We start from the raw sequence: 24,905 nt of genomic DNA, 5'->3' as shown, positions 1-24,905 counted from the left end.
TGAAACCTTTTCACGTCTGGGATAGAACTTTTTTGTGTACACTCTTCTGTGCCATTTGCATAACTAAAGTGTGAATGTGTCTGTTGTGACATTAATCATAAATTGAGAAACCTAAGGTTAGAGTTGGTGAGTGGTATATAACTTTTATTTTTGGTCAGCAGATGTTATTTTAAACTGACAAAATATTATGTCATTTTATATAAAATGCTTTTCATAACAGAATCTTTGGAATATGATGTGCACTCAGAACAGGAAATAGTGATATGTACTTTATTAAAATATCTAAAAAAAAGTTCAACTCAGATATACAAGAAAAGTACAGTTACATAATTTTACTTTTGATTTCTATTTTAAAACTCTTGTCTCAGAAAGTATCCAGCCATGTAATATGAAATATAGAGACATTTATTGAAGGAAATACAAGATACAAGAAACATTGTACCTAGGGCAAGGATGCCTTAGTCCTCTTCAAAGCAGGCACCTTGGGACCTTACACAGTTCTCCCAGTCTCCATCAGCTGCCCTTGTCGTATTTTCCTGAATCTCATGGATGGTCTGAAATCTCTTCCTTTTCAAAGGTGATTTTAATTTTGGGAAAAGCCGGAAATCACAGGGTGCCAGGTCTGGGCTATAGGGGGGTTAAGTGACATGGGTAATTGGATGTTTTGCAAAAAACTCTGTACAAGACATGATGCCTAAGTGGGCATGTTATCATGATGAACTGCCAATCACCAGTTGCCTGTAGCTATGGCCGTTTTTGTCCTATTGCATCTCTCAGCCAATGAAGAATGTTGAGGTAGTACTCCTTATTAATTGTTTGGCCTAGAGGGGCGTACTTGTGATGTACATCACCTTCCCAATCAAAAAACACAGTTAACATGGTCTTGATCTGTCTGCAACTTTGTCATGCCTTTTCAGTTGTGGAGAACCAGGAGACTTCTGTTGTGACAACTGGGCCATTGTTTCCAGATCATAGCCATAGATCCACAATTCATTTTCAGTTATGACCTCCTTGAGGAAATCTGGTTCATTGGTAGTAGTTTGAATCAAGTCATTAGCAGCAGCAACACGATGTTCCTTCTGCTCTGGTAGCAGAAACCATGGAACAAAGTTTGCCATGACATGTTTCATGCCAAGATCCTGCATCAAAATCTCATACACAATTGTTTTGGGAATCCCCAGATAAGCTTCTAGTTCTCACACTGTCAGTCACCAATCTTTGTGGATTGCATCCCGTACATGCTCAACATTCTCAGGTGTTGTGCTTGTTGCAGGCCTTCCAGAACATGGATCACTTTCATCTGATTCTCAATGATCTTTGAAGAGTTTGTGCTACACTTTTATTTTTGATGCACTCATTGCATTGTTCCTGAAAGCATTCTGAATTGTCCAGACAGTTTCTGCAGGGGAAAGTGAAAGCGTAGCACAAAATTTGATGCAGATTCATTGCTCTACTTGCTCAGTCATTTTGAATGTAACAGCCACACAGTACACATGCTCACTTAACGGTGTCTACTGGCCCCACTAACTAGTTCAGTGAAGTTGTCACTGTTCATCTATGTGGTCCTGTGAAGTTTAGACTTTGGTATTTTGGGAAGATTTTGGTCTGTAGAATGGGCATAGTTTCTCATAATCTGTATTCACATGTTTGTATTGGTCTGGAGCAGAGAGGAAGAGAAAGAAGGTCCTCAATGTTTACAAACTTTGCAAAGATTACCTGCATTTCAGAAAAGTAGACCAATATTACTCCTAACCAGGTCAGTTCATTTCCTCAGCTAAGGAGAAGGGTAAGAATCCAGCGCTGACCCCTGGGCATGGAAACAGGGAGTATTGGAGGGAAGTGAGGCTCCCTAACACTTCTTTCTTAATCCTTCCCATGTTTGGTTATGTGCTGTTTTTATTGCACATGCCTTTTAAAAATGTTTCATGTTCTTTTCCATACCATTTGGTCCTCTCTCCTAGAACTGTAATAACCCAGTTTTTTTAGTCTCCAACCTCTTGCCACAACCAATGTTTTACGTGCTGTTTGGTTTGCCGGTGAGCTTCCAAGGCTTCCCCAGGGCCGGTAGCATTCTTCATGGCCTAGGAATCTGCATATAAGAAAAACCCCACAGGACTCTCAGGCATTTTGAGAAATATTTCTGTAGTCCTGTGCAATCTCTAGGTCCCACTTCAATTTTATTGTAGTTTTTAAATATTTATGGATTCCCTGTTTAAGTCATAGTTGGTTTTTTTTAATGCTTCTTGGTACATCTGTATGGAATGCTCAGAAGTTCTTTCTTCTCTGCTTTTATTTAAAAGCAAGAGAAGGCTTAATTGTATTAAAACATTCCCCCATGAACGCCTAATTCATTTGATACTAAAAATAAGAGCAAAAACTAGAGGGAGGAATATGTCAGTCATGAGGTATATCTTAGGTCCTTTTTAGTTGGATGTTTACAATAAAAAAATTATTTTGTTTCAGGATCTCTGCTTATTCCCTAGTAGCTGAACATAAAGATTTAACATTATGCATTGATTGCTCTTTCGTACAAAAACACTTTTAAATTTATGACTGAAGAGCAGCAATGAAAGTGCTGTTTTTCTTTTTCCTATGTGGGTTACTGAGTTTAGATAGACAGGAATACAGTGTTTCATCAGATAAATGTGAAAAGAGGTGCCACATTCAAAAGCTTAAGATAAGCAGTCCTCTGTGTCTGGATATATATATATATATATCTTTCTCTTTTTCCTTCTTATCTACTTTTATGTATTTTCAGATGTAAAATGTTTAGTAATTTTCCACAAGAATATTAAGGTTTTTCTAGAGATAACTTTGATTGAAGAGAATGGGAGACCCAAGCATATGTAACTTTTCATTATTATTTTTTAAATTTATTTTTTAGAGAGAGGGGAAGGGAGGGAGAAAGAGAGGGAGAGAAACTTGAATGTGTGGTTGCCTCTTGTGTGCCCCTTCCTGGGGACCTGGCCTGCAACCCAGGTATGTGGCCCTGACTAAGAATCAAACCAGCTACCCTTTGGTTCACAGGCCAGCATTCAGTCCACTGAGCCGCACCAGCCAGGGCACATATTTAACTTTTATGTTTGCTATTTTGTGTCATGATTATTAGCTCTTAGAATATGGAAATTAACTCAGTCAGGCCATAGTGCCAAGATCCTGAATAGCTTTCTTTCCATTTACTGCTCATTTAAGCAAGTATGAGGAATGACAATAAATTAGTGACACTCTTTTTAAACAAGATTTTCAAAACTTGTACAGCCAAGCGAGTTGTCTCCTTCCAAGTTGTCACCGTAGGAGGGCCTTGCATTCGTTACAATAATAACAGCCTGTTGCTCAAAACAGTGTTAGATCTCTTGAGGAGGATTGATACCAAAGTCAATAGCAAATTTTTAAAACTTTTTAAATGGTGGTATAATATCAATGACTAAAGATATATTTTATATTTGAGTTTTGGAAGCAGCCAACAGGCATTCACAATCATCTGTTCACTAGTAGGGATGAGTAGCCTTTTTGTCATTCAGAAGATACAGTTAGGAAATGAGACGGGTTTTTTTATGTCTCATAAAATATCTCTGAAGGCAATTCCATAAAGGAAATTTTAACAAAGTTTTTTTTAAAAAATATTTTGTTTGTTTGTTTTTTTAGAGATCTTATTTATTTATTTTTAGAGAGGGAAAGGAAGGAGGAAGAGAGTGAGAGAGAAACATCAATGTGCGGTTGCTGGGGGCCATGGCCTGCAACCCAGGCATGTGCCCTGACTGGGAATCGAACCTGCAATGCTTTAGTTTGAAGCCCATGCTCAATCCACTGAGCTACGCTAGCCAGGGCTTAACAAAGTTTTGAGCATTTGCAATATCATGGCACTAGGATCTCAAGATGACAGTTTTGAAAGTGACGATGTTCAGCTGGCTATTCCGTTCTGTGATAATTTTTTAAAGCCAATCATTATTTATTGTAACATTCTGGTATTGTGAAGAAACAAAGGCATTTTAGTGGAACCAAAGTGACAAAGCTTGACTTGGTATGATTACCATTTGCTCATAAAACATAATTATAAATTGGCTAACATTTGCTGGAAATGACCCTTGGAATTAAAAGCTAGAAATAGATAAGGAAATGACAGTGCAAATGAATGAAGTGTATGGGAGCAGAAAGGGAACCTTTTAAGGACTTATTGCTGGAGTCTGGAGACAAGCGATGAGATATAATTTTCTACTCTGGTGTCTTATTCTTGCCCATATTCCTTAGATTTCCCTGGCTCAGCTGTAATCTATTAATTTTCCATCATAAACATTTTATGATTATGATAGAAAAATAAACATAAAAAATAACCTACATATTCCTGGTTAGGTTTGGCAGATTGAACCCTAACATGCATCTCTCCTCCATTATGAAGACAGTGAGGATAAAATAAATTCACAAGAGCAGAGCAGATGAGACCAGGACAGTTTTGGATGGTAGAACAACAATGGCCAAGTGGTAGCTGGCTTAACCAAGCAGGAAAGCTGACTTCTATTATAATTACAACAAGAAGCAGAACCTGGAACTGGAAATGGAGGCACCAGGTGACTCAGAAAACTGGGGTGTGGTGTGGAGCTGAAAGAGAAGGTGGTTTTTAGTAACTTAAAAATGTATTAAGCTCTAAAACTTTGTTTTATGATGGGAAATGTGATGGTCATAATTTTGTTTCATATCTATAAACATATGGGAGAAGACAAGTGCCAGAAATACTCTTTTGGCTTCATAATTATTTGTGCTTTACAGAAAACAGATATGTCTGTTTAAATTTTATTAATAGAATAACAGATTATTAAGTAAGGAAACCAAATAGAATTATAGACTTTGTAGGTTATACTTAGTTTCATAGAACATAGTAACAGTTTTTATGTCTGGACACCGGATAAGAATTTATTGTTGGAGATAATGTTTTCAAGGACTTACACAACATAGATCAGTATTTGCTTTCCTGCTGCTTTAGAAGAAAAGGAGTGTTTTCTTTTTATCTTGACTAACTCTCCTTCACCAGTAGGTTGGAAGGGCTTCCTTACTGTCAAAACTAAGTTTTGGAATTCCAATGGTTAGAATACAAAGGCAAGTGTGAAAAGTATGAACCTTAGAATATGGGTTACCAGTTTTTTGAGAACATCTAATAAAAAAAAATCAGTTAAAACAATGAAAAGAATTCAGCTGAAGAAAGCAAATTCAGGGAACAGAACAAAATCTTTAAAAACGCAACTGAATACTAATGTATTCAGAGAGATAAATAAAACAAGAAAATGCTACTAAAAATCCAGAGAAAAATAACTAGAAAAAAATTAGAAACAATAAAAAGCAATAGAAAAGTTAAGTGATAAAGTTGGAAAGAATGTCTTCCAGAAAAGAGGACAAAAGAGAAAGTAGAAAAGGAGAGAAAAATACTAGACTTTGGGAGACAGGGGAGCAGTGTTGTGTAAATTCTGGGGTATTTCTGTACTGACAAATCCAAACCATCAAAGATGAGTTCTCAGATATGTGCATGCAAGGTCTAAAATAAACGAACATCACACCTTCTTTATTTGGAAGGTATGGAGGCGGAGTCCCACCAAAATAAAAAGGAGAAGGTCAACAAAGATGAAGATATAAGATATAGGAATCGGGTTGACAGTGAGGAACAAATAGAAGGGAGTTCCAGGATTATAGCTTTACAAGCCCAGAGTGCAATTAGCCCACATACCGGCAGAAGGGTGGAAGGCCACAAGAAGGATGTAGCTAAGAAAAAAATGGAATTGATAAGACTGCTTGATGTTCTTGACCATTTGTAGGTTATACAGTTTGGAAAAGTTTGGGGCTGATTTTCAGTGATGTGTGTAGAAACTTTAGAAGAGTAGATCTTATGGGAGAAGGGAAAATACATGGTCAGTGTTGGTTTTAGTTGGCTGAGAGGATGAGCTCAGGAGTCAGGCTGTCTGAATTTGGATCCTGGCTCTACCACTTCCTACTGCCAGCCTACGGTTGAATAAGTTTCTTATCTCTCTGTACTTCAGTTTCCCATCTGTATGGAGATACTAATGATACCTACTTAACAAAGTCGTTGTGAAGATTAAATGAGTTAAATGCATGTGAAGGTGTTAGTTCAATAGTAGTAGTAATAATAATAAAAGTAATAGTAGTGACAGTAGTATCATACTAGTGGTAAGGGCTCAAAAGTGTTAACTGTTATTTATTATTGCTATTAATGTTAAAATTAAAAATCATGATATGTGTTTGAGCATACTTTTTGAGAAAGGCTCAAGAAAAAAAATGAAAAAACTCAGAAAAAAAGAGAAAAAACCCAGAAAAAAAAAAGTTTAACAAACTAAAAAAAAATTTTTAATGACCTAAAGTGCTACCACTTAAAGTGAACTTTTTAAACATTTGGGTACATTTCCTTCCAGTTTTTTTCTGTGCATTGTTATATACGTATAATTGTTATATTCTCTCTGTATTATTTCAGGTACTATTTTTTTAACTTAAGTAGTTTCCCTGTTAATACAAACTCTTCTTAGAAGTTTTTTATTTTGTTATTTTCTACCAAATGGATGGATAATAATTTGCTTGCCCAGTCATCTATTTTTGCATATTTAAGTTGTTTTGTGAATAACTTTGGGATGATGGCTTTGTGAAATATGCATATACATTTCAAATTTAGTTTTCTCATTTTTATGAAATTCTATATGTGACATTTCTTTGGTTTTCTAAGTGTTATACATCTTTATATTAAATTTTTAGATTATATAATGTGTAAAATTAATGTAGCATAATCTAATTAACCAGGGATAAGCAACTGTTAGCATCTTAATGTATGTTTTTGAAGTTTTCCTTTACATATATATTTTTCTTTGTTTTGCAAAATTTGAAACTTTAATCTTCAATGACATATTAGTGTCAGTAGAGTGTTTTAAGTGTAAATTTTTGTGCCCTTTTATTTAATTGCTTCTCTGTTTTTATGTCCAGTGTTTCTCCAGGGTAATGTTGTATTGACAATTTTTATACCTAATCATCTGTACACACTACAAATTATTTCCTTAGGTTAAATTCTTAGAAACCAAATTGCAAGTTCGAAAAACATATTCATCCAGTATGTACTGCCCAGTTGCCCTCCATGAAAGTGTCACAAATTATGCTCACAGTGTCTGTGCTAACAGTTCTGTAGTAGCCTTGCCAATGAGGTTTCATAATAATAATAAGTTTTTTAAATGACATAAAATGTCTTCTATATTTATTGTTATTTTCCTCTGTTTGATTCTTTGTTCCAAAGAATATCCGAATTTTAGGATTTTACTGCATTTTGAAAGATTGCTTTCTCAAAAGAGGGCAATAAATTGAGCATCGTTAATCATGGACAATAATGCTGGTTCAGCTGTGTTCTCACTAAGGATGGGACTGTTAGGTTCTTCATTCAGTTGATCAGGGAAACAGTGACAGCTTGACAGAACAGATCTTCAGACTTGCAGGAATCCAGGCAAGTTATCATGGCATTTCAGACCAGGGTGGTAGCAGTGGAAGTGGTCACATTCTGTATGTATTTTGAAAACAGAGTTGCCAGATGAACTGGATGAGGGAAATTGGTAAGGGAACTGGTAAGGGAAATTGATTAGTTAATGATTAGTCTTTGGGTTTTGGAAAAATGAAGTAGCTATTTATGAAGATGGAAAGACTGTAGAAAAATTATTATCAAGATCAAGAATTCAAGTTTGGACGTATTAACTGTCATGCTTATTTAATAAGCAGGAGGAGAGGTTGAGTATGTAGTTGGATATATGATTCTGGAGTTCAGAGGAAAACTCTAAACTGAAGATATCAGTCTGAGGCTTCTCAACATATGATTGTTTTTTAAAGGAAGACATTAGATGAAATTACCAAGGGACTAAGTGTAAAAAGAAAAGAGAGGAGGATATAGACTGAGCCACGGGGCACTACAGTGGTTGGAGGTTGTGGAGATGGGAAGAAACTAAAGGAGACTGAGAAGAAGCAGTAAGAGAAGTAGCAGAAAAGCCAGGAGAGTGTGGGGCTTGATAGGAATCCAAGGAGAGATTTCCAAGAGGTGGTGATCAGCTGTATCAAATGCTGTTTGTAGGTCAGGTAAGATAAATGGCCATGAGGCTTAACGACGTGGAGGGAGGTAATTAGGAACTTTGATAAGAGCAGTGTTGGTGGAAAGGTGTGGTGAAGATCTGATTAGGTGAGTTCAAGAAAAGGGGAGGAGAGAAAGGAAAGATATTGACTGTGGGAATTCTCTTGAGTGGTTTTGCTTAATGGACAGAAGGAAATGTAGCTGTAGTTGGACAGGGAAATGATATTAAGAGAATTCTTTTATTTGTTTTGGTAAATGGGAGAAATAACAGAGTTTATACAGTAATGAGAAAGATCTAGTAGAAAGGGAGAATTTGAAGGATCAGGAGAGGGAAGGATAGCGGGTGCCATGTCCTTGAGTAGGCAAGAAGGGATGAACTGTGGTACACAAATGCGTGGATTGGCTTTGGACAGTTGCACGGACAGCTAATCCCTAAAACAGGGAAGGCTGAGCATTATGAGTGCAGATGCTGGTAGGTGCAAAGATATGGTGGTGGAAGCCTGTGTCTTATCTTTTTATTGCTTTTTTCTCAGTGGTATAGGCAGCAAAGTCTTTTCAAAATAGATAGGAAGCAGTTGTTGAAGGTTCGAGGAGAGAGGGAGGAGTGAAATGGTCTTGATACACAGGTTGGAGAGTAAATGCCCTAGGAAAATGGAGTGTGGTTGCTAGGCAGTTTCAAGGGACCCCTGGAGGTTAGTGTTCATCATTGTAAAGTGAGCACAGTCAGCATGATGATGTGCGATTCTTCAGCTTTAGTTGGTTGATAAAGAGTTTATTTTAACAAGGATTGATTTAGCTAAGGGAGAACCACATATTAGGAAATGGGTACGGAGAGTTGCAAGGCAGTGAATATTAGGATTGAATTTAAACTGAGCAAGGAAAGGAGTGAGACATGAGGGAGGTGAGGAACTGTGAAATTATAGTAAGTTCAATGGGTTATGGCTGTTATTGGGGTAGGGGACTGAAATGGGGTTTTGAAAAAGAAAACTAGGATGGGTGGAGATGGTCAGGGAGTGAGGGGCTTAAAACTGAGAATATGGCAGGTGAAAGGTGCGTGGGTGAGGGAGAATGGAGGAGAAGATTTTTACAGGAGATGAGATCAAGGAGCTGAGAAGCCAGAATTGGAAAGCTCACCTAAGTAGTTACCAAAATCACCATTACGATGATAGGAATAGTGTTGAAGGTGTGATCGTCAGCTGGAAGCTAAAATCTTTAGGGAATGAGGGGAAGTGACCAGGGGTCAATAAATAACTACAAGGATCACTGGTAGATGGTATAAGTCTGGTGCTGTGAGATACAAAGTGGGGTGATACAATGAGGGAGAATGGCGTGACATGACAGTGAGAAGCAAAAGGGCCTCATCTCCACCCACCCTAGTAAGAATATGCAGCCCCTACTTGAGGAGTTACAGAAGTATTTCCTATAGTGGAGAGCTTGGTCTCCGAATAAGATGGTAAAGAAATATTTATTCAAAAAAGAGACCAGAGATAGGGGATTTTGCTAATGGTTGTGCCTGTGTTCCAGAGGCCACCATCAAGGGGTATCTGGAGGTGCAGAGTGGTGGGAAGGGTGGCACCGAGCCATATGGAGATTAGAGGGCTGGAGATGAAGGGGTGCTAGGTAACAGACACGAACCAGGGTAAAGGGTATGATTAGGTTAATCTTGATGATTCTAAGGGAGATCTCCATGATGAGGCTGTGCATGTTGATGGTAGGTAGGTGCTTTCTTGCCAGGAACAAACAGAATTGGGACCCACACGTGGCATCCAGATTATGGGGTCACACAGGAGGGGTTAGGGAACAATCTTTCTTCGAGCACCGGGCTCTTCTTGACTTCTGCTGAGGTGGTCTGGCCAAGGGACATGGCCTCACTTCCAGAATATGGATGTGGAGAAGAAGGAGACAGAGAAGGTAGAGAGAGATACTTATTAGGCAGATGGCAATAGAGAGAGAATTTGAGGCTAGTTCTGACTTGCTGAGTCTAATTTTCAAGTAATTAATATTATAGAAATTAAAATAATTAATATGAATACTTTATATGAACTACATCTAAGAATTGCAACTTTTATTTTATTTTTTTGCAACTTTTAAAAATACCAGCCTCTGCCATTTCCAGGGTGCTTACAAGAAATCTAAGTAAATTTTGTAGTAAGTCTGGCAATTTTCTTCCTAAATATTAGTCTCTGATTTGGCTGTAATGGAGAGGAACATATGTGTCCCTCTGTTGATCATGTGCCATAAGATTCACCAGGGACTCCTTTTAATTGCTTTGCTGTAATGTGTTCACCAGTGTATTTGGCCTTCAATGTGGTAATGAGTCACAATGATCAGAATGTACCAACGCAGCATGATATTAATAGAATCTTACCTAAATATTTGTAGACTTAATCTGATTATACTTTCATGTCCTGGTAGCATTTTTTTTTAATGTTAGAATAAACCTAGGAGATTCTGATTTGGTAGACGTGAGGGTACTCAGGCATTTAAAAAAGAATTCTGTGATTTTGCTGCAAAGCCTGACTTGAAAACCTTTGCCCTAGTAGGAATAAGGACACCATAAATAAGAGCTAATTTAATGATAGTGCCCATCTCAATTCTTACCTAAGCACATTTACTCCAAGTGCCCTGGTCCTGACAAACACATTGAAAGCTCCCTGAAAGTTTTCATGAGATTATGACTTCCTCAGTGGAACATAACTAAAATAGCTTCACCCTTAGGCACAAGGGTATACAGAAAATACCTTGTGTGTGCATAAGCAGGAAGGGAATTTTCATGTTTACAAATTAAAAATTAATAAAATGAAACTTTCATCCGAAAGGCAGATCTAGGATAAGCTTTTAATTCACTTTTAGTTTAAACAAAATAAGAATTTTATATGCTAGATTATAGACAGTAGTTCTGACACAAAGCGAAGCTAAAGAATAGATCATTAATTTTCAGTGGTCTGAAGGTCCGGGACATTTATCTATTTTCTGTAGTGAGGATTCTCAGCAAAGACATTAATTTGCCAAAAGGATTTGGAAGGTTCATGCTTGGCTAGCTAGAGTAAGGAAACAAAAGAGAGAGAAGATGAAAAGGGGGAAGAATGCATAGAATGGAGAGAATATAGAGTGTTTTCTTTTTAAAACTTTCTAAGCATATAACTTCTTGTTCCTGTTAAACAAAATAATAAAATTTGGCTTCCTAAATCTTCCATTTTCCCAGTTCTGTTCTTCTAAAAAGCTTTTCATAGCATAGGTACCTAATGAAATCTCTTAATTTTCCATTTTGATCCATGAGACCCAATCAAATAGATATGAAACAGATTAATAAGAAAAAAATAACCAAATTTAATACATACGCATACACATGTATAGGAACTCTGCATACACGAGAGAGTCAGAGATCCCACATGAACTAGAGGTCAGAGACAGGAAGGGAAAGTGGGTACCTAAGATAATCTAAGCTACGGATGAGGTAAGGTAGTTTGGGGCTTCCAAGGGTCATTGCAGGATGATAGGAAGAAGAGATGTGTAGTAAACAGAAGTTTGTCCTGTCCTATAGATAGGTCAAAAGAGGTTATCTCTGATAATCTCTTATTATGGGCAAGGGCCCTAATTCTAATTTTTCTGAGTAGTTAAAACAGGGGTAGAAGTGTCTCTTTAGCTCAAAACAATCTGCATAACACAGAGATGCATCTTGGGGTGACTTGTTCTGAACCTCCATATGTCAGTCATGTTGTTGGAAATTGGGGCCAGCATTGGCTAGGAATTAAACTGGGGCAGCCAGCAAGGGACTTCAGCCTCCTCTACAGGGGCCTTGTTATGTGTTGCTTGCACTTCCTCATGGCATGGTGGCTGGACTCAGGGTCCCACATGCCTGAAAGTGGAAGCATCACTGCTGCCCCATGATATTTGCCACAGGACCAGCTCAGATTCAAGGAGAGGAGAGATGGTCTCTGCTTTGCCGTGAGAGGAGTGACAAAAAATTTGTAGTTATCTTTAGTGATTTTATTTACTTACTTTTAGAGAGAAGGGGAGTGAGGGAGAGAGGGGAGCGAGAGAGAGAAACAGATTGGTTGCCTCTCTCATACCCCCAACTCGGGACCTGGCCCACAACCCAGCTATGTTCCCTGACTGGGAATCAAACTGTCAACCTTGTGCTTTGTGGGACGATGCCCTACCAGTCAAGGTTATAGTTATCTTTAATCAACTACAGCCTAGCCTTTGACCAAAAATTATTTATATTTCTCACATATGTAAAATGAACTAAATTCCTCCAGACTCTTAAAAAAAAAATCTTATTCCATTATAGTAGCAGGCTCAAACTCAAGGTTCAAGTTCTCATCCTCTGAAGCAGGTCCCGTTGTGATTAAGGCTCCTTAGATGAGGTAACTCATGGATAGACCCTTGAACTAAAAAGACAAGTTCTCTATTTCACACACACTCAAGATATAATGGGGATAGAGTGACTGCAGCAGGTACTCCTGTTTTAGAAAGGGGGAAATAAGAGGTACCTAACTATCACTGGTCCATTAAAATTCCAATAGTCAGCCACCAGGTCCCTCTGTTTCGGGAAAACAGAACGTATTATGATTAAGGTTCTGTTCTTCTTCCTTGGGGTGGTTGGTTTGTGCTTCTCTAAATCACTGTATCTTTTCCATAATAAATGGCCCAGGCCTTATCTAAGTATTTCTCTAGATCTGCTTCCTGACTGTGTAAAGCGTTTAAACTAATTGTCCATTTTTATCCAAACTGGTGGTGATTCCATTGGTGGGTTTTCTGTCAATCCCATTGGGATTTTTACCCCATTAGATAAAACTACACCCACAAATCTTTTTGAGACAGGCCCCTCTATACTTTGAACTATAAGTTAAGAGGCTATGGGGCAATGCCCTTAAGATTCTTAGAAGCTTTTTTGTTTCAGTGAGAATTTCTATAAGGTATACCTTAAAGATTCTTAGGAACTCTTTGGTGTAGTTGCGGATCTAGTGGGCAGGCCCTCAAAAATCTTAGACACTCTTTTATACAGATAATATAGTCTAGGAAAAACAGCCTTAAGTCTTTCTGAGGCCTTAATAAATGGTCATAACCTTTGATCTAGACCTTGAGCTCACATTTTACTGATAGCACCTTGGATTAGATCTTTGCTCAGAAGCTATTTCTTTGAAAATCTATTGCTGGTTCAGGTTGCTTTGTTCATCTGTTCCTTATGCATTTTTCATGGGAATATTATACATGATGTGTCTTCAGGGCATCACTTCAGGGGCCAATGATTTTGGTTTCTTCCTTTATTGGTGATGGTAAAAGTATTGACCCTTTGGTGAAGGTAATGTCCCCCAGTTTCCTTCACTGCTTTTACTAGGATACATTTTTTGTTTATTTATTAATTATATTTATTTGTTCTACTACATTTTTGTAGTAGCATACGTTTTGAATGTAAGAATTGAGTGTAGGTGTTCGGCCAGGAGAGTTATCATTAGACATTGTTGTATTCAAGATGCAGATGCCTGCCAACGTCCTCGCAGAGACTGGCTCAGAAACGGTGTGCTGATGGACTGGAGAGACTTTCCGCTTGCAGTTTATCGGGTGCATACAGAAGTGAGGCCATTAACAGGGAGTGATAAGGAGGGAATGCTTTACAGATTTGAGGGGAAAGTTTGGAGAAAGGTCTTCTCAGAGTAAATTGACCTGCAAACTACAGTGGACTCCTGGGCCGTGCTGTGCTGAGGGGGCCACTTGATAATCATGGTTGTAAATTCTCCGTATGACCGTTCAGGAGGTTCTGCTTCTTTGTCAGACTTTGATTAGTAGGAGAGTTAGGTTTTATCGATGTGGAGGTCTGGCCAGGTGAGCATAGTGGAGGTAGGGGAGTGGCAAGGAAGTTTAGAGTCGGTGTAAGGGAATGATGAATCATGGAGTATAAACTAGATTAGGTGGACAGGGGAAAGGTGGTAAGTAGGGTCAATGGCTTAAAAGTTTCCAGACAGTTAAAGTGAGAGTTGTAGAGAAAGCTGAATAGGGATGGTGAGTAGGGAGTGGAATGCTTCAAGTAAGGGTTTGGAAAGCATTTTGCGTATGTTCTGGTTTAATACCATACCAACTTATGAAGACATTTTAATCTCCATGTTAGACATGAGAGATTTTCATAAAGATCAAATAACTTGACCAAGGCTACATAGCTAGTAAATGACAGAGATTAGATATGAAATAAAAATATTTGTTTTTGTTTTTAAACTCTGAAACCTTTCTACTATACCAGCTGCCTCTGATGTATGACAGTTGCCTGCTAGACAAAAGATAATAGTTATTATGGCTGAAAATGTATACATTGTTTTACTTATTCCAGGCTTATTCTGGCATGCAAATGAACAAAAAAGCTTAAAAACACATTTCTAATTTGAAAAACATCTCCTTACTTTCTTTAGAAAAGTAGTGGCCTTTAGCATTTTTTGTTTGGATTTTTGGGGGGGAGCCTTTAGTATTTGATTGAAAATAATTGTCACTTTTATCTTTCAAAATTTTCAAAGGTGCATTCACACATCTGTTCTAAGTAAGCTGGGAACATGAGGTGAATTCTACCTGATTAATGTAATGTAAAATAAAATTTCACATATGTTAAGGAGATCCTCCATTTTTCTACACTTAAACTTATTTAAGCAGATGTCTGCATAATAGTAAACAATGATGAACTAAGAAAAAGAACTTAGGAAATTTGATTATCTCCACTTTAAGAGGCTTCAAGAAGATTTATTTAAGCTCTAGGTTGATGGTAGTAGGGATTTAATGCTTCAGTAAAGGAAAAAGTGACATTTTAAATAGGTTTTTTAGAAAGCCTAATAATTGAAATAACAATACTTAGCAGACTTCTACAATACTGCAAACAAACCAGCCAAATTGCATAGGCTGTTTTGGTTTAAATTACATGGAGCCCTTCCCAGAAATATTTGTAGGTATAGAGGCTTGATTGAAATAGCTGCATAATTCCTTAGCAGAGGGTTTTTTTAAATGCTGTAATTACATCCGCGTGGTGACTCATAGTCTCTTAATTCCTAGATGTTATAATTCAAAGGAAAATATTTCCTTAAAATTTGAAAGCCTGGAAGACTCAAAACTTGTTTTTTAAAAAATAAAAAAATAATAATAGTAACTATTATTACTATTATTGTTGTTGTTGTTATTATTACTGTTGCTGCTACTACAATTATATCTCTGTTGATGTAAGAAATGTCCAAACCAGTAGAGAATTTTTATAAGATTATTTGAACCAAAACTGAAGACATTTGCCAGGAAGCAAGGTCATAAATGCTCCAGAGAATGACAGTTTTGCAGTTTCTTTTATGCATTTGCAATTAAAGAGGGGGTGTAAGGAAGATTACAAGAGGAGGGGAGAAAGCAAAGCAGGGATTAGTTGACTGAATAGTTAAGACTATGTGTTCTCTTGAGGATGGTTACATCTCAGAAGGCAGGATCTGAAAAGAAGCATTTCAGTGGGGTGTTAACCTAGATGCACAGAAACAATGGACAGGGTTTTGAGCCTTTTACCAATGGAGTTATATGCCGGGGTGAGACCTACCTACCATGACCTACCTGCTCAGGAATTTATGATCAGCTTACCCTATGAGGTTATTTTCCACAGAACCCCTTTTTTATTTGTACTCCTTTAAGGAATATTTTATATAGGTGCTTTCTTTTTCTTTTATTGTAATGTTTTCCATAGCTGTTTATCACTTCTATACACTCTTCCACCTCCATCCGCCCCCCTCCTCACCACCGCTATAAGGACACTGTTGTCCTTGTCCACGAGCTCTCTTTTTTTTTCTTTCTGCTCAATCCCTTTCCTGCATGCCCCGGCCCCAAGAGCTTTCTGTAGGCGCTGTCACTCACACTAGCTCACTCATGCTAGATTTCACTCATGCTAGGTCTGATAGTGGGGATTTACTCATGTGGCATTGATGGAGAAAGGATCCCAGGGCTAGTTAACATCACAGATGGGCTGTTCTGGATCCAGGGGCCTAAGCAACAGAGATCTGGGGCTTTCACTTTGATATTCACTGTTGGCACAAGTCAGTTTTGCCCAAGTGTCTGCTTATTTTTTGTTTTTCTCTTTGCTTCATCAGCGGTATGATATTTTTCTGAATTTACTAGATCAGATTCCCAAGAGGAACCTGTCTGGCTCTGCTAATAAACACTGCCTTTGGTAATTTTTCTCCTCCACTCCTGGGGAAGTTGTTTGAGACTGATAGCAAGGTTTGGGGGAGAGCGTTTTGCACGTATCTGGCTGGTATCGCTCCTGTTTGGGATGCGGCCTTGGAGAGTGGGGTGGGATGTGGATGGTGGAGCTGTGACTAGTTTTGCTTCAGGCAGGGCTTCACTATGCAGCTTTTCTGTTTTGTTAGAAGCCTAAGGAAATATGTGAAGTCTCTGACATACTTGTGATCAGAAAAAAGAGAGACAACTGTGAGTTGACTGTACAACAGATTCTCTCCATCACTCTCATTCCCCCAATATTGTTCAAGTCTCTCTGAGTACTTATGATATTCATTGGGGAGCCCCAGAAGGGAAAATGCAGATTGTTCAAAGACAGATGTCTTTGTCAAAGGATTGCTTTTGGTGTGGCAGAGTAAAGTAATTCTGGCAAAACATACTTAAGAAGATGAATGCTAGGAGCTTTTTGTGAAATGTTTGCTGACTCTTTTAAGGAAACACAAGGCTTTTTTACCTTGGCATATTTTTATCTGAATGAGAGGCTTAGAATTGCAGCAGCCATGTTAGGGTCCTCACAGGTGCCATATAAGGGCATGGGTCATCCACCACACTGATGGTAGAGCAGAAAGACGAACACAATCATGGTCTCACTGATGGTGCTAAGCCACCGCATGACCCAACCCTGGAACTGCCATGATGGCAGGACATTGGGTAGGACGTTACTTTGATGCAATGGTAGCCTACAAATACACTATGAGGCAAGCTATTCTAGAAGTAAGGGAACACAAAGCCCACACAAACCAAATTAAAATCCTCAAATCACAAGGTTTGCTAAATCAATTCCAAGCACATGGTGAGAAACAAGAGGAAAGAAACGAGTAGGTCAGCACACTTAGGATAGGGTGTAAGCAGGGTGGAAGGACCACATCAGCTAATCCTGGGTATGCAGTGTTCATATGTCGTGCTTTTCTCTCTACTGCATCCACCTTCCCTGCTGATACTGTGGTTTATCAAGGACCGGTGTTGGGATTTGGGCAAGCCCCGCAGATGGAAGCTGGCCAAGCTAGTGACACCCACTTGCTGTAGCTGAGGTGCACTGGGACAAGAATGCCTCTTCAGGAGCTGTATAGCCTGCTGATTCACTTGATGAGCAATCATGAATTCTATTTGTGGTTTTTGGGCAGAGAAAACGTGGGGTGCAAATGGGTGTCAGCAATGGTTTTAAACCAGGGTGATTTTGCCACCCCCTGCCATGTACATTTGGCAATATCTGTATACATTTTTGATTGTCATGACTGGAGTGTGTGTGTGTGTGTGTAAGAGAGAGAGAGAGAGAGAGGGAGGGAGAGAATGTTACTGGCATCTAGTGGGTAGAGGCCACGGATGTTGCTAAACTTGCTACAGTGCACAAGGTGCTCCCAAGACAAAGAATAACCTGGCCCAAAATATTGGTAATGTGGAAGTTGAGGAACTCTGGACGTCACAAATAGGTGGTTGAATTAGACTTTATAAATATTATATCCTAGATATTTAGTGTCTCATGTTTATTATATCATAAACACTTATTACCCAGGTGCTTCATTAATATTTAGTATTTATTTTTTAAAATGCTCTTTATTTTATTTTTAAAATATATTTTATTGATTGTGCTATTAAAGTTTTCCCATTTTTTTTCTCCCCCTTATTCCCCTCCACCCTGCACACCCCCTTCCACCAACATTCCCCCTTCTCCCACCCTGCTTTTAGTTCATGTCCATGGGTTGTACATATAAGTTCTTTGGCTTCTCCATTTCCCATACTTTTCTTAACCTCCCCCTGTCTATTTTGTACCTACCATTTATGCTTCTAATTCCCTGTAACTTTTCTCCCATTCTCTCCATTCCTCTTGCGTGCTGATAACCCTCCATGTGATCTCCATTTCTGCGATTCTATTCCTGTTCTAGTTGTTTTCTTAGTTTGTTTTGTTTTGGTTTTTTTTAGGTTTAGTTGTTGATGGTTGTGAGTTTGTTGTCATTTTACTATTCATACTTTTGATCATCTTCTTTTTTTTTTAAAGATTTTATTTATTTATTTTTAGAGAGGGAAGGGAGGGAGATAGAGAGAGAGAGAGAAACGTCAATGTGTGGTTGCTGGGGGTTATGGCCTGCAACCCAGGCATGTACCCTGGCTGGGAATCGAACCTGGGGCACTTTGGTTCCCAGCCCGCACTCAATCCACTGAGCTATGCCAGCCAGGGATCATCTTCTTTTTCTTAGATAAGTCCCTTTAACATTTCATATAATAATGGCTTGGTGATGATGAACTCCTTTAACTTAACCTTATCTGGGAAGCACTTTATCTGCCCTTCCATTCTAAATGAAAGCTTCACTGGATAGAGTAATCTTGGATGTAGGTCCTTGCCTTTCATGACTTGGAATACTTCTTTCCAGTCCCTTCTTGCCTGCAAGGTTTCTTTTGAGAAATCAGCTGATAGCCTTATGGAAACTCCTTTGTAGTCAACTGTCTCCTTTTCTCTTGATTTAGACAAGAGAAACTTTTAAGATTCTTTCCTTATCTTTAATCTTGGCTAATGTAATTATGATGTGCCTTGATGTGTTCTTCCTTGGGTCCAACTTCTTTGGGACTCTCTGAGCTTCCTGGACTTCCTGGAAGTCTATTTCCTTTGCCACATTAGGGAAGTTTTTCATTATTTGTTCAAATGAGTTTTTAATTTCTTGCTCTCTTCTTCTCCTTCTGGCACCCCTGTGATTCGGATGTTGGAAACTTTAAAGTTGTCACAGAGGTTCCTAAACCTCTCCTCATTTTTTTTTTTGAATTCTTGTTTCTTCATTCTGTTCTGATTGAATGTTTATTTCTTCCTTTTGCTACAAATCATTGATTTGAGTCCCATTCCTTTCCTTCACGGTTGGTTCTCTGTATATTTTGCTTTATTTCACTTTTCATAGCCTTCACTTTCCCTCTGTTTTGTGATGATACTCAACCATTTCTGTGAGCATCCTGATTACCAGTGTTCTGAACTCTGCATCTGATAGGTTAGGCATATTTTCATCACTTAATTCTATTTTTGGAGCTTTGATCTGTTCTTTCATTTGGGCCATATTTCTTTGGGTGCACCTGTTAAGCTGTAAAGGGTGAAGCCCTAGGTATTCACCAGGGCAGGGCAACCCACATCACTACCTCTTGGCACTGTCTGTAGGGAAGTGGTCGGAGAGGGAACAATGCCCTTGCTTGGGTCTGGGCAACTTTTAGTCACTTCCCTTGCTACCCACAAACAAAGTGGGCCCCTCTGGTGCTGATTCCCAGTGTGGGTTTGTATACATTCCAGGACCCTATGGGTCTCTCCAGTGAACTTTCCCGTGAGGCTAGGAGTTTCACCTGCAGCTGCAACCCCCACAGGTTTTTCCAGCCAGAGGTTTTGAGGCTTTCTTTTCCTGCGAAGAACCCCTGTGTTGCACAGTGTGTGTTGCTGCCCAGTTGTTCCTCCTGGCTTATCCACTCACAAATGTGGTACTGCCTGGTCCACCAGCCACCACCTTGTCATGGGTCCTCTCCACTGTGGCAGCCCATCTCTGCCCCTCCTACCAGTCTGAATGAATGTTTCTTCTTTAACTGGTTGGTTTGTTGGATTTACATACAGTTCAATTTTCTGGCAGTGCTGGTTATTTTTTGTATTTAAATTTGTTGTTGTCCGTTCTTTTGGTTGTGAGAGGAGGTACAGTGTATCTACCTATGCCTCCATCTTGGCTAGAAAACTTGTATCTTTCTGTTAAACACATACATGATTTTCTCAGTAATACAATAGACATCTAATGCATTTTGCCCACATCTAACAGACTTTTGCTCATTAGCTACTTATCTATATTTAAAACATGTTAATTTTGCTGTATTTTATAAACTTCCAATTTGTTTATTTAACAGAGTTGAAGATTCACAAAAGCAAATCTATATTACACCTGCCCTGAAATTTCTAACAAGAAATAAGATATAAATGTCCTGACTGTTTGAGCCACTTATAGTTGTGTTTTCTGCAGCATGCAGCTCAGAGCATCCTTGCTGCTCCCCCTGTATAAAGTCAGTGGGAAAGTGTATTCCAAAGACAAATGAAACAAGGACTTAGACTATAATTATAGGTTTCCCAAATGGTAATGTAAGCATGAGATAATATAGGAGCTGATTATGGTGCCTCTGCTAATGTAACTCTTGTTTGATCATTCTGTTTACATTTCAAGCAGTTCTAAGTACAGTGTTTATTATGGCAGGGCTCTGAGCTCAGAAATACACTTTTTAAAAAAAAATAATTGGACAATTTTGGTTTGGTGACCTTCAGAACACTGTGAAAAAGATTTTCTTAGCTGGCTGAATGTCTAACCATAGAGTTGTAGATTTAGAAATACCAAGTGATGGATGCCGCCAATTCAACGCCAACAGGAATGCCCATTTTGGGAGGAAGTGAAGAAGGGAACTTTATTCAGTGCAAGCAGCTCAGTTTTGAAACAGCACAGCTGTGGAACAGCAGGGTTGTGAGATGAGCTCCGGGGTGCAGCAGCCCTCAGGCAAGGACCCTCTTGGGCTAGACACTTCTGCTCTGCCTTACTTGCTCTATTCATTCTGGTCTGGCAAGAAGTCTCTGGGAGTCTCATCTTAAGTGTTTCAACTCCAGCCAGAGAAACGCAGTTTTCATTCTTCGGTGTAAAGGGAAAGTGTGCTCCCTGAGCCAGAGGAGAGCTGACTTAAATAAAGTCAAGTCCCCACCCCAGTTCTTGATTGGTCCATACTCATGCCAGTGAGGACTCTAAATCCTTGCAGTGCGATTGTTCCAAAAGGCACTGTCCTGATTGGTCAGAATGGAGCCACTCTGATAGGTCAGTGAAGATGCTAATGGGGATAGAGCTGCACAGTTCTGATTGGACTGGGGAAGCCTCAGTCTTATTGGTTGAAATAGGATTCCATAAACTGCTTTATAAGGGCTGGCTCAGATGGCAGAAACCCAGTGCAGGCTTTACCCTGAAGTGTGGTTTGCAATAAGAGGCCTCTGTTTAGAAATGGCTGCTAGGTTCTGTTTTAAAATTTGAGCCCAGTGAATCACTAAGGAGCCTTAGTTGGTATCTTCATTCTCAGGATCCACAGAAATTTATAGCTTCATGTATTATTTTTATTAATGTTAATTTTATTTATATTTTAGTGTTTTAAAATATAAAGACTTAAGGACTTCTTATGAAAATTGTCTTGGGGTAGACACCTCTATTAAAGGGAAATTTTTCACATGGAATTAATGAGAAATATATTTAAGATAATGTAAATAATTTAAAATTGTATAAGGAGGTTGTTGTTTAGTAGAGATTTTGAAAGAGAATCATTTTAAATTGCTGATGGTATGTTCCTTTTAATTTCTTTTATCTTTCTTTGCCCTTCCCCTTTTATTTTTGTGATAGAAGCCAATGTTTTATTAGATAAAATGTCACACACAACACATAAAGAAATGGTGCGCGATGGTAGCAAGTTAAAACTATTGGATAAAAAGCTGAAGTAACAAAGGGAAGAATAAGATGTCTTTAAACAGTGGTGTGCTTATGTCAGCTTCCTGGAACTCTTGAACAAGATCAGTGGAGTCAGCTCTGCTAAGCAGTGGGGGACAGGAGGTTTAGTCAGTTTGCCCTCATAAGCCTTTAGCACACAGGTGGCAAACATAAGGCCCTCGGGCCAAATCCGGCCCTCTACCTTGTTTCTACCTGGAGGCAGCACAGAGGTCTCACTTAACTGTTAAGGAGTAGTCACACTGATACAGTCCCAAAATTACATTTGGCCCTCTGAAGGCAACCTCAAGGCCCATGTGGCCCATGGTGAAAATGAGTTTGACACCCCTGTTTTAGAAGTATTAGGCTGTGTGTATGTTTGTGTGTATGTGTGAGAGAGAGACACCTGTAAAGGTTTATTTTTGTTTTAAAATTAAAGAATTTTGTTTGAAAGTTAAAGACTCAGTAAAGCTGGTATGTGTAAACTTGATTTCCAGATGCTTTCCATTTTTAAGTCCTTTTTGAATCATGCTTTCTTCTGTTGTTGCAGTGATTTGCTGTCCTCCGAATACATAGAGAGGCACATTGAACATGGAGGGAAGACTGTGGAAGTTAAAGTAAGTAAAATATTTCTCCCCCTGGGGGAAATTTCTCAGAATCTTTTAAATGCTGATTATGATTTTAACTGTTATTGATACTTCTAAGGTACAGTATTAGGGTTCTTATATTAAAGAATTCATCAAGGAAGTGTATTACCCATGGTGTGTAAAAAACATAAAGCCTTTAGTTATCAGAAAAATAATTCTTAGTGCACTGTAGGAGTCATTGGAGGTATGTTTTATAGAGTTAATATTGCTTCACATGGTTCTTTTTTCGATTTTATCACAGAAAATAATTTCTGAAATTTGTTTTTAAGGTTAGCACTGAGAACCAAGAGGTGAAATCTTGGGTCCAGGGTAGGTACATAGCTTTTCATTTAGTTGAGAATGAGTTCCCCTGGTAAAATTGTAAATTTATTAGGTCTACTGGGAACTCCCAGGGAGTTTTAAATCCCTGGAGGCAGAAACCTCAAGATGCTAGTTCTTGTCAGGTAAGTTCTGAAAAGATTTCACACAAAGAAAAGCCTTCTCCAATTATAGGCATAAGAATGTATGCAGCCCTGGTCGGGTGGTGCAGTTGGTTGGAGCCTTACACCAAAAGGCTGAAGGTTTGATCCTGATCGGGCCACTTATGGGAAGCAACTGATTGATGTTTATCTCTCTCCCCATCCTCCCCTCCTTTCTCTTTAAAAAATCAATAAGCATATGAAAAATCATATAAGCAAGAGTAAGTATTAAAAAAACAAAGAATGTGTGTACTTTTTTCTGATCCGCTGATGATGTAATCTTAGGGCATATGAGACCAAACTCCGCCAAAGGGTTACTTTAGACCCTATGTTTAGTGAGTGTGTTTTAGCTAATTGTTTATTTTCTTCTGAACAGTGTTTGGACTATCTGTTCTGTCTTGTCGGAATTATATTGACATTTATATAAATTTACTTTCTTTTTCTGATTATATACTTGATACACACTCATTTTAGAAAACTTGTAATTAGAGATAAATATATCAAAAAATAAAAATATCACCTCTAAACTCTGAGAGATACATTGTTTTTTCATTTTGGTATACTTCTTTATAGGGTTGTTTTGACCCATGCACATACTTACATTTTTATTTTTTTACATAGCTAGTATCCCATATATACAACATTGTAGCTTACTTTTAAAAAGTAAACATTGTATCATACTGTAAACATTTTCCCAAGTTATTTTCTCTCAAAGCCTATCTTCACTGCTTTTCTTCTTTTTACTTAAGAAACATTTTCTCAGATTCACTTTTTTTCAATTTAAATATATTACTGTCATAAAGTTTCTTTTTCAAATTAAACTCTAGGTAAGTAAATAACTAAAATAAATCACATTGTCCCATTCAAGTGACAACATGAAACAAACTAAGTTTCCAATTATATATAACTAAATAAAGGAAAATCTTTTATTATGGAAAAACTTAAACATATACAGAAGTGAAAGAATACTATAATGAACTTCCACATACCCATTATCCAGCTTCAACAGGTATAAACATTTTGACAATCTTTTCTATCTCTACTTGCATGTGTGTGTAGTACTGAAAAGCAGATTCCCCGCGCTCCCCCCCCCCCCCCGCCCCCAAAAAGCAAATTCCAGACCTTGGGACATTTTTCCAATAAATACCTTTTTATATATCTATACAATTCTAACTGATAAAGATTTAAAAATAAATCTGTTAATTTTTTTATAAATGACCTAGATATAATAATTATGCCAGTTTCTCCAGACAGTTATTCTGAATTTAAGGTTAATTGGATGGTTGGTTGATTTATATCATGGCCTCACTGTACAAAGAATGTCAGGACTCTTCTACTTATGACATAGGAGAATGGAGCTACTTTGCTTCTGGTTGAAAAATAATTACCTAGATTTGGAGTCTCTGGGCTCCTTTTATTCTGATCCCCGTTTGTTTAGCTTCGCTTCTCAATTTTGTATGATGCTTTTCTGAGTGCAGAGTGTATCTTATTTCTTGTTAAATTAAAGAAAGGAGACAGGCAGTTCAGTATCTGTTTTCATTTCTGTCTGTCCGTGGGACGGTGAAGAGCACGTAGGAGCATGGAGGGCAGATCCAGCTAACAGCAATCTGTGGTCTCAACAGTAATATCTCTGTTCAGGAAACTTGTACTTCATCAGCAAAGCATACTCCACTCAGAGATCACTGGGCTCCATGGGTACCTATAACACCCAGGGCACTGACCTTACTGTACAATTATTGATTTTGCAGCCTGAGAATTGCATTTTTTGGTTGATGGTTCGCTTAACCCCCAACCCTATCAAACCAGAGAAATGATAAATCCAAAGTTCATCCAGACCTGTGGGCCAGAGGAAATTACTCCCTTCAAGAAAACCACTTTGATCTCACCCACCACCTCCATTTGTTTCTAGTTCATTTAAAAAATGAACTAGAGAATCAAAGTCAAAATTCTCCTCTGGCTTTTTTTTCCAGGAACCACATTGAAAGTACTGAATCTTGCCCGTCAGTTT

At 38.3% G+C, this 24,905-nt stretch overlaps 1 protein-coding gene and 1 long non-coding RNA gene across 13 annotated transcripts in view; both read left to right on the top strand.

The window, feature by feature from the left end:
• The window catches only part of ADAM22 (ADAM metallopeptidase domain 22), a 225,747-nt gene that overhangs the window by 93,324 nt on the left and 107,518 nt on the right, over positions 1-24,905 (top strand). For all 12 annotated transcript variants that reach the window (XR_004899626.1, XM_028525789.2, XM_028525787.2 and 9 more), the window contains one exon: positions 22,343-22,409. Coding sequence is in view for 10 of the 12 variants with exons in the window: in XM_028525789.2 (XP_028381590.1) it covers positions 22,343-22,409 (67 nt within the window). In the remaining 2 variants the exon portion in view is untranslated. The remainder of the gene's footprint in view (positions 1-22,342; positions 22,410-24,905) is intronic.
• LOC118497074 lies at positions 655-8,822 on the top strand. The gene is made up of 3 exons (XR_004899627.1): positions 655-1,234; positions 1,393-1,395; positions 8,811-8,822. It is a non-coding gene; the product is annotated as an uncharacterized LOC118497074 (long non-coding RNA).

Source organism: Phyllostomus discolor, chromosome 10 (assembly GCF_004126475.2).
Source record: "Phyllostomus discolor isolate MPI-MPIP mPhyDis1 chromosome 10, mPhyDis1.pri.v3, whole genome shotgun sequence".
NCBI classification, from domain to species: domain Eukaryota; kingdom Metazoa; phylum Chordata; class Mammalia; order Chiroptera; family Phyllostomidae; genus Phyllostomus; species Phyllostomus discolor.
This window is presented reverse-complemented; position numbering and strand designations above follow the sequence as displayed.